This window comes from Peromyscus leucopus, chromosome 14 (genome assembly GCF_004664715.2).
Source record: "Peromyscus leucopus breed LL Stock chromosome 14, UCI_PerLeu_2.1, whole genome shotgun sequence".
Lineage (NCBI taxonomy): Eukaryota > Metazoa > Chordata > Mammalia > Rodentia > Cricetidae > Peromyscus > Peromyscus leucopus.
The window spans coordinates 8114098-8124120 of NC_051075.1; the positions used below are offsets into that span (position 1 = coordinate 8114098).

General features: G+C 37.4%; 1 protein-coding gene across 6 annotated transcripts in view; it reads left to right on the forward strand.

The window, feature by feature from the left end:
- Positions 1-6351, forward strand: part of Etv1 (ETS variant transcription factor 1) — a 90512-nt gene extending 84161 nt beyond the window's left edge. For all 6 annotated transcript variants that reach the window (XM_037210505.1, XM_028872284.2, XM_028872285.2 and 3 more), the window contains one exon: positions 1553-6351. In XM_037210505.1, the coding sequence (XP_037066400.1) occupies positions 1553-1774 (222 nt within the window). In that variant the 3' untranslated portion in view covers positions 1775-6351. The remainder of the gene's footprint in view (positions 1-1552) is intronic.
- The last annotated feature ends 3672 nt before the right edge of the window (positions 6352-10023 follow it).

Here is a 10023-nt window from a genome sequence, read left to right on the forward strand (position 1 = left end):
ATACCTTGAAAAATAAAGAAAAAGAGAAACCAAACTAAGATTTACTATCTCTCAGCTTTTGTTTGATACTGCCTGGTTTTCAGTTTTGCAGTCATTTCATTAGTTCACTTTTTTTAAATGAGGACCAAAGGAAGAGAATTATGCTAGATGCCTCTATTTGCTTTGCAATGTGCTAGAGACTTCCCTCTATGTATCACAGCTGGCTTTCCAAGGAGCCCTTCCTGTCTCCATTTCACAAGACAAGGAACTGAAGGGCAGTTTAAGAAACATTCCAGATTCCTAAACATTGCTCAGTGTTGGCTCTTTCAAACCTCTGCATATCCAGATAATTTGGACTCTAATGTGGTTCCTTTTACTTCAATTCAGGGCAACAAATATTCCAAATCTGAGTCCAGAGCAGCAGAAATCCTTGGCAGTCATTCCTTCTCTCCCAAACATGCACAGAGAGTTTATAAACTGTGAGCACACTGTTTCCCCAGGTCACAAATCAACTAGCAAGACCCTTTGACACAGAAACATGAGACATTCAATCCTTTTCAGCTTTCTGAAACGGTGACACACACACACACACACACACACACACACACACACACACACGACACCGAAGTTAACACAAGGAACTAACTGCCTTTGTTCCCCATTGCACCCCAGAGTCTTGAGTTCCTCAGGATTGTCTATTAATGGCGGGTACATTTGTCTCCTTCAATTGTTTATCATTTTCTACAGATGCATTACTCTTCAAAACTTAAGTTTGGGGCATGTCTTTCCCTACAAATTATGCTACATCTCCTTTATTTCAGGCAGTTGTCACATTTCCTTTTCTCATTTCCTCCCTTCCCAGTGTGTATTTTAGATTCCTTTCACTTTTTTTTACGCCTCTTACTTCAATTTGACACTTTACACACATCCTTAAGCTTCATCTAATGTATCTTGCCTTCATTTTAAAAAGTGATGTGCTCAGGATAATGTCCTCTTGCTCCATCCTTCATTTAAATAAGGCTATGTATCTTTGGGGTTTTCTTAGATGAGAATACACAGTGCCAGGGGAAAGATGAAGGGGGCGGGGAGCAGTGCATCTTGGGAATTAGTGATCACTAGTCTAGTCTTATTAGGAAGAAAGCATATTTTCCTTTTAAAACTTACAAGTTGTAGAAATATAATAGGGGGAGGTAAACCTTAAAGACGTTTTCAAAGCATAGATATTACCTTTAAAACAAAAATTTCAGTGTAAATTGCTTGCATTACATCGTTGATTTTTCTTCCCCAAATGACAGTGTTAGTACACCTTCATGTTAAAAAAGAAAACTGCTGAGTTCCCTAGCTATTTGTGAAATAAATTAATTATTACTCTAGTTCAACATTTTGTGTTTCCCTTGATTGAACCGTGGTTTATTTCACAAAGTAAAGACTTTCCCTCATGAAGATGTATCTGTTATTTAATCAAATGTTCTCTTTTGCCCTCCATCCCTGCTGGTGTATTAATCTGTGTTTGTTTCTCTCTCCCCTACCCATGTGGGGACGGGGACACTGGGCTTTTCCATGATATTCCCAGGTGGCAGGAGAGAGATATGTCTACAAATTTGTGTGTGACCCGGAAGCCCTTTTCTCCATGGCCTTTCCGGATAACCAGCGCCCACTGCTGAAGACGGACATGGAGCGTCACATCAACGAGGAGGACACGGTGCCTCTGTCTCACTTTGATGAGAGCATGGCCTACATGCCAGAAGGGGGTTGCTGCAACCCCCACCCCTACAACGAAGGCTACGTGTACTAAAATGAGTGACACTCAACCAGGGCGCCCCGCGCTTCGCATCTTTTTGTCAAGATAGAGAGAATCAACAAATTCTCTCCAATCTTTGTTTTATTTTTGTTGTTTGTATTTTATTTTTTAAATAATAATACAAACGGGGGCTTTTCCTGTTGCATTATTCTATGGTCTGCCATGGACTGCGCACTTTATCTGAGGGTGGGTGGGAGTAATCTAGACATTGATTCTTTGTAACAGGAAGATGGTGGGCGAGTGGGCAGAGGGAACTGGGGGATTCCTTTTTACTTAGGCTTGGGATGGGGTCCTACGGGTTTTCTGTATGATGAAGCTATATCATGTTTGGTCGATTTCATAATAACATGAGATAATTTTCTCGGTATCTACGGTACATTTGATTTCACATTGTGTAAATATCTACTTGGAGACTATTTGCCTTGGGCATTTCCCCATCATTACTGAAGTCTTTGCAGGTGTACAAAAATCTACTGTAAATGGCAGTTTAATGTTAGAAATGACTGTTTTTGCACCTCTTGTAAAAAAAAAAAAAGGTATTTAGCAATTGCATTTGTTGTTCTTTCTTTTCCATTTTGCTTTACAGACGACTTGTAAGAGATAAGCATAAATGTGGGCAGTTCTCTCTGAATTTGAGTAGTTGCCTTGACTGTACATGAGGGGCACAGTTTTGGACTCTGGCTCCCGTTGAGTCATAGGCCAGTAGCATTACATGTATCTGGTGCCATCTTGCTGTTTCAGTACAAAGACTGTCTTTTCAATATGTTGATGCCCATTTCAGTTAACTAATGACATGTCATGATCCTTTGTAACCTTCACTTACGTGTTAAATCTGGGATCACAATGAAGCAAAAAAAGAAAAAAATTACCTGTCTCCTTTCACTATCTTCAGTACATAAATACATTATTTAATCAATAAGAATTAACTGTACTAAACCACATATTATGCTGTTCTAGTTACAGCAAGCACTCTTTAAGAAAAATATCCACTACACTAAATAGGTACTATAGTAATTTTTAGACATGGTACCCATTGATATGCATTTAAATGTTTCACTGCTGTGTTCTGTTGATAACATATATAAATATTAGATAATGCTAATGCTTCTGCTGCTGTCTTTTCTGTAATATTCTCTTTCATGCTGAATTTACTATGGCCATTTATAAGCAATGCAGTTAACTACAGATAGCATTTCAGGACAAAATAGATGACTCAAACCATTTATTGCTTAAGAAATAGCTTACACCATGCTATGCTATAAGCAGCTTTTATGCACATTGACAAATGAAGAGTGAGCTTCAGCTTGCTAAGGGAAATTGTGGAAACTTTTGTAACTTTTGGTGAAATGGAACATTGTTTATGAGCTGTTAAAGAATACGAGGAAGTTGTGTGACATAGAGTTGGTACTGATGTTGTCCATCATCGCCTCCTGGACACGTCTGTAAATGTGATCAGATTGTATGAAAGAAGATTCAAAGATCTAAAGTTTCAAAGTTTTGCCGTTGTTTTTGTTTTGTTTTACATTTAAAAACAACAGAATTGAAAGTATGCCACGTTGTTCCATTCACTCTGAAAACCATAAGGAAATGGTGTCTTAATAACCCTGAGTAGCAGCTTTCAAGATCCAAGCAAAGGAAATGAATTGTGTTAAGTCTGTTACTATTCTGGAGAGCAACTTTGTAAAGAATCTGTACGAAAATATTTAATTTTTAGAAAATCCTTAAACACAAAGCCCAAATAAACATAGGGAAGCATTTCTGAGCACGAGAAAGACCTTGTGGAGATAAGCCCTCGGTACTCATTTTCCCATGCTCAGCAGATCACAGTTGTTTCTCTAAATCCACAGTTCCTTCCTTCGCTCTCCACACGCCCAAGCCAGTACCAGCTACATCCTCCAGAAACGTTTTGATGCCTAGGTATGTCTATAAATGATTTCACTGACTGTGCTGCGTGTGTGTCCCTTGGCCTTTCACAGGCTGATATATGCCTTAACAATCAGGACACCCACCGTGACCATGTAGCTCCTTACAGCACTTAGAATAAAAACCGACTTTCTAAATAACCAGTGAAATATTACCTGGACAGACAACTGAGATGTATGATTGGGCTATTTGGTAAAACAGAAGGAAATTCTAAGTACATCTTTAAATGTAAATCATATTGAGGAGTCTTTTCTTTTTCTATTGTTCTTTTTTTTTTTTTTCCTTTTTAATATTCTTGTTTTAGTAAGTCAGGGATGACGAACTGGACCCTGAGCTGTTTTAAAGGATCACAAGAATGAAGGTATTAATTCTCATATCTAAGGACAACTACAAGTTCTGTTGTCATAGGTAGTGACTTAATGAACTAAATAAGTCATCAGCAAACATTAAGTTTATTCCTAATATGGAAAAATTCAAAATAGAGCATCGTAAGTTTAGCAAAATGACAAAAAAATTTGATTTTTTTTCTGTTTTCTTTTCTGTTTCTTTTTCTTTCAGGTAGATTAATAAATATAGCAGCTGATTTCTGAAGATTCTTGCATTTTGTAATTTGAACAGCATTGGCTATCAAACATACAAATTAGTAAAGTAATGTTTGTCTTCAACTTGGTAAAAGAAATGAAAAGATATATCCACTAATGTTTGATGTCTCTCATTGAAGATGTGCACATATCCAACAATCTCTTAAAATGAAAAATATTACCTTCCAAATAATCAGTGAGAAAATATTTTATTAGGGTTGTTTCAAAATGAAACTCTACAAACCTGAGAGTGTGCAGTATTTCCTCAGATCACAGAAACCTTGCTACCTGTAGATGTTGTAACAAGTGACTTACTTTAGTATCAACACAAATTTATCTTCTTACAGTTCTGGAGGTTAAATTTTCTTTTTTTTTCTTTTCTTTTTTTTATTTTTCTATTTAAAAAAATTTTAAATTCATTTTACATACCCCCCCCACTGCCGCTGCCTCCATCCCCTCCCATGAGGGGACAGCAAAGCCTGGTACATTCAGTTGAGGCAGGACCAAGCTCCTCTCCCCTACATGAAGAGTGAGCAAGGGGTCCGACCATAGGTAATGGGATCCAGAAAGCCAGCTCATGCACCAGGGATAGATCCTGACCCCACTACCAGGGTCCCCTCAAACAGAATCAGCTACACAACTATCTACCATTTGCAGAGGGTCTAGTTCGGTCCCATGCGGGTTCCACGGAGGTCAAAATTCGAAAGTCAGCCTTAAAGGACTAAAACCAAGATGTTGGCAAAGCCACTTCCTTTTGGAGGCTCTAAAGGGGCATTTTTTTCAGTTTCCGGGCCGCCAGCATTTCTTGACTACTAGTTATAATGTTTCAATGTTGCCTCCCGGGTCACATCCCTTCCTCTCTGCTGTCACATCTCCTGACTTCCTTCAAGGAACTTGTGATTGTCTTTAGGGTTTACCTAGAAAATCCAGGTTGATCTGGCCCTCTCAGCCTCCTCAATCACATGTCATGTCCCTTTTGACAGATAAACACTTCATAGGTTTCTGGGATTATAATGTGGTTATGGGGCAATGCTGCTGAAGGCTGTTTATTCAACTTTGTTCAGCTTCCCACACAGATAAAGACCCCAGGGAGCAAATTCCTAATTGATTTATTCATGAACAAGAAGTTCTATTGAGGTAGATAGGATTAGTATGACTCGTTTTTGTCATTTACCATTCAGATTATCTCCCCTTATTTTGCATAAATACTTTTGAAAAAAATCTCTGGGTTAAAAATTCACCTCTTCTAGTAAATTTTCTGGGTTACACATCAAGCCTTTATAAGATTTAAAGATCCCTCCTATCCTGGTCAAGCATACTATGATAGGAAAAATAACTAAGCTGTGATAATAACCATAATAATGGCAGTAGCACATTTACATCTGCTCATGCCATATTATGTTTTCAAAAAGAATTTTTTAGTATCAGTAATGAGTTGATTCCTTATGATTTTCACATCTGCAAATGATAACTGCTTGTTCAATAAGAACGATAAACAAAATGTGTCTTATTAATTAAAGGAACAATTGTAAAAACTGAGTCGACTTCTCTTTATATGACAATGAAGGACATTTGTTGCCCGATGTCACAGTATTTGGACTAGATTACAGCGTTCTAAAATGAATCATGTTTTTGATCATGCAGCACTTCCCAGGTTGTAGGATAAAACGTCATGGAAAAAAAGCAGTTGAATTGCCTTACAATTTTTTAAGTCAGAAACAAATAGGCTATTTTCAGGCAGTTTGGTATGGAGAAGAAAGATTAAAAGTTGGCAAAATAAGGGAAAGAATCAATTTATTAACAGCACAAATGTATGCTGGACAATTGCAACAAGAATTGTGACGAAGCTAAGTTTCATAGAGGTGTTTGTGTCCCATTTGATCTTAAAGAGTCAGGCAGGTGCTGCCCTAGCAGAACAGAGACATGGCGGCTGCTACCTGGGTTCTTTGGAAAGCTGATCAAATTCAGTGAGGACTCAGCTAGTTCTTTTAGGCCCTGATTTTTTTCTTAAAGTGAGACTGACTTAGACACTTTATTTAAAAAAAAAAAAAAGCAGTTTATGGAAAAGTATAGTTTAAGAACAAACTGCACTTAGAATAGTGGGTGCCTTTATGGAAATATTGATGGTTTGGGAATGTTCCATGAAAATGTATATATAATAGCTGTGGTTTAATAATCCATATATAAGATAGGTTTTCTTTTTGCATATAAACTCCAATATTCTTAGTTCCATTCAAAAATTATGTTTCTATGGGGGAGATTTTTTTCTTAATTTGCTTGGTTGTATTAAGATTATAATTACGGTTTGAGGAAATTATGAAATTCATGTGGTGATAGCAAATTAAATATGCTTAAAATTTAAGTATAAAATAAAAGCCCAGAAATTGAAATTGTTGGATTGTTGTGGTCACTTGGAATGGTGGCACATCCAGATCCTATGAATGTCCCCTTAGTTGTTGATGTCTGCCTCTTAATAAGTTACAGTTTGAATAATTTATGACCAAACTGTAATATTCCTGCAAGGGTATCATCTCTCCTTCCATTTCTGAAGGACTTAGACACCATGACACTCAACACACTTTTCCAGTTGGGCTCCAATTTCTTTAGTTACATTTGGCTAAATCCCAATAAACACTGAGGAGAAAAAAAAATGGAACTTGGGAATCAACAAGGATTCGAGACTTGTCTGTTTTAGCTCTGTTGTGACTCGGTGTGTCTAATGAGCTGACAAAGAAACATCACTGTGTTGAGATATCAGGAGATCACAAGCAAATTCGTAGCTTGGACTTAGCTATATTCTTGTTTTAGCTTCTCATGGCATGAATGTCTATTACAATTACGTTGGGCTGAAACAGTGTTATTCATTGGTTGCTCGGCCTTACCTTTTGAACACTCCTTGTAGATAGAAAAGCTAAAAAGTAAATCAAACACCATTTAACACAACAGCAAAGACAAATGAAAATGACCACAGTACCCTTTGATTCTTTGCCATTGGAGAAGATTTCAGACGAATGTTTGCCAAAGAAGCACATATCCACACTCCACTCTTCAGTGAGCTGTTCACAGAAGTTAGTTGGGGGCGGGCGGGGGCGGGGGAGTCTTCAGGAAACTTCTGAAGCACAAAAGGATCAATCACATGATTTAGAAGAAACAAAAGTGGTTTAAGAGCAGAACTGAACAAAATAGGCGGTATTACAGAAGCAGGACTCAGCTGTTACTTCCTGTTTTTGCAAAGGGGATAGCAACAGCATCATAGACAGGTTCCAAGTCACTAGGAAAACCATCTCAGAGAAAGCTGAAAGTGAGGATGAAATTTGCAAAGACAGCAGGAACAAGAGACAACGTGTGCGCGACAGGACTTTTCAATCTGCAAAACGCCATCAATGTTCAGGACTCCAGCTCAGGCCTGGCATGCACAAGGCAAGGCTTTGGTGCCGGGCCCCACCCCAACCACACTGTTCTTCCGGTTGTAATGGACCACAGAAAGATTTTCTCTGTTTTCACAATAGTTCTAAAACTTAACTAGGCAAAATTTTCATCCTTTAAGAAAAAATTTTAAAACCCATTCAAATTTAAATATGCTTGCTGAGCAGGCAGTGGTGGTGGTACATGCTTTAAAGCAAGTGGATCTCCTTGAGTTCGAGGCCATCCTGGTCTACAGAGGAGTTCCAGGACAGCCAGGGCTGCAGAGAGAAATCCTGTCTCAAACTCTGTGCCCCATTTAAAAAAAAGAAAACAAAAGGGAAAACAATCTGCTTGCTAGACAGCATCTTAGCACTCAGTGTCATTAATAATATTAATTACTCCTAGATTGGCTTAAATTTTATTTTATAAGATAGTTTGATATCATAATTACAAAAAATAAAAATGTCTAAATAGTCCAATAGTTGTGTCAGGGAAAACAAATCATACCTAAATTGTCAGCTGATGGAGTATTTTTAAACAGCTCAGCCTTTTAAATGCATGCTAACAAATGCAAACAGATCGCCAAACAAACCTTATAAGGGCTAGTATTGATGGCTCAGAGGTAAAGGCACCTGTGGCCACCACAGGTGACCTCAGTTCCATCCTCAGGACTTAGGCCTGACTCCTTCCAGCTGTATTCCGACCTGCACACGTGCGCTGTGGGAAGGGTCTGCCACCCCGCCCCAATAAATAAGTGTAATTTATATTTTGAAAATCCCTACCAAGCAATGAAGTGGCCTTTTGCTTTCATTTTTCGTTAGTTTAAATGGAAAGATTTTTATTAATAAACAAACTCTAGAGTGGGATAAAGCTTTCTAAGATACCTGTAATTTAGATAACTTTTTAAAAAAGAAACAATTTCAAAGCATATCATATTTATGCTGGCATGTAATTCATCTGAAATTTGGCTGCTGGGTAAAGTGGGTAAGCCTTTTCTGCCCTTCACTATGTTTTTGTTGAAACACTAAGAACTTCCTAATTTAAATCACAATGAATATTTTCTTACCCCAGTCTTCCCAATTGTCTTCTTTAACTATTTCTTAATCTGTTATAGACTAGAACTTAGTAGAAGCTAAAGTGATTTAAGAATTATACGGTGTAGATTTTTTATTCATTAGTTAAAAGACATCTAAAAATATAAAATTGCTATGTCTTGTTTACCTTCTCCTTAAATACCTTTAAAAAGTCTTTACTGTGTTAATCTATTTTTTTGGGAATTTCATACAGTATATTTTAATCATATTGTTTCCTGTCCTCCAAATTATCCCACATCCTCTCCACCGAACTAATATTCTTTCTTTCTTACAAACAAAAACAAGAAAAGTGCCATTAAAAATGTGGAATCTAATTTGTGTTGGCCATTTATTGCTGTGATGGCCATTTACTCCTGCCCTGGAGTGTGGCTGATATACCCAGTGAGAAGCCACTGAAGAAAACTGATGTCCCCTTTTCCAGCAGCTATCAATTGCAAATATCTTCTTGGCAGGAGTTGGACTATGTGCCCACTTTCCCTTCTTCATGCTGAAATGTTTGTCTGTCTGTCTGACATTTTTCTTGTCCTGTACATGCTCTCACAGTCTCTGTGAGTTCATATGCTCATTTGCCCTGTTGTGTCTGGAAATGTTACCTTAAAATTACCCACACATCTGGCTTTTACAATCTTTTAGTGTGCCCTCACACTCCTGATCTTTGAAGGGAGGGGTGTGATAAAGATACCCCATCCAGGGATGAGCACTCCAAAGTGTTTCACTCTCTATACATTGTCCAGTTGTGGGTCTTATACATATCTTCATTTGCACCTAAAGTAGTAAATGGTACAAGTGATCTGAATATTGTCATTCAAATTAATTTACATGCTTCTCTCTGAAATTCACTATCAAGAATACCATGAAAAACAATCAAATGATGAAAAAGATTTCCTTCCAGAATTTCCAGCGTACTTACTTTCACAAGAATTCATGATTATGAAGAACCCCTGAAGCAATATTTCTACAACTAAAACAATGAGAAATATAAAAATGAATGGGTCAATCCTTTACCTGATTGGATCATATACAGAAAGGATATTACTTCACTTACACTAGGATGGATTCTAAATTACTTGTTTCAATTTTTTTCTGTACTGGAAATACATATTCCATATTCAAACCCCCCATATCCCCACATATGAATCTTGTAAGAATTAACATTGAACAGTCATATAAAATCATTTACTTGCATATTTTGTCCAAGTTGTCTCCCATGTAAAGTAAATTTATAGAAAATTATCCTTGT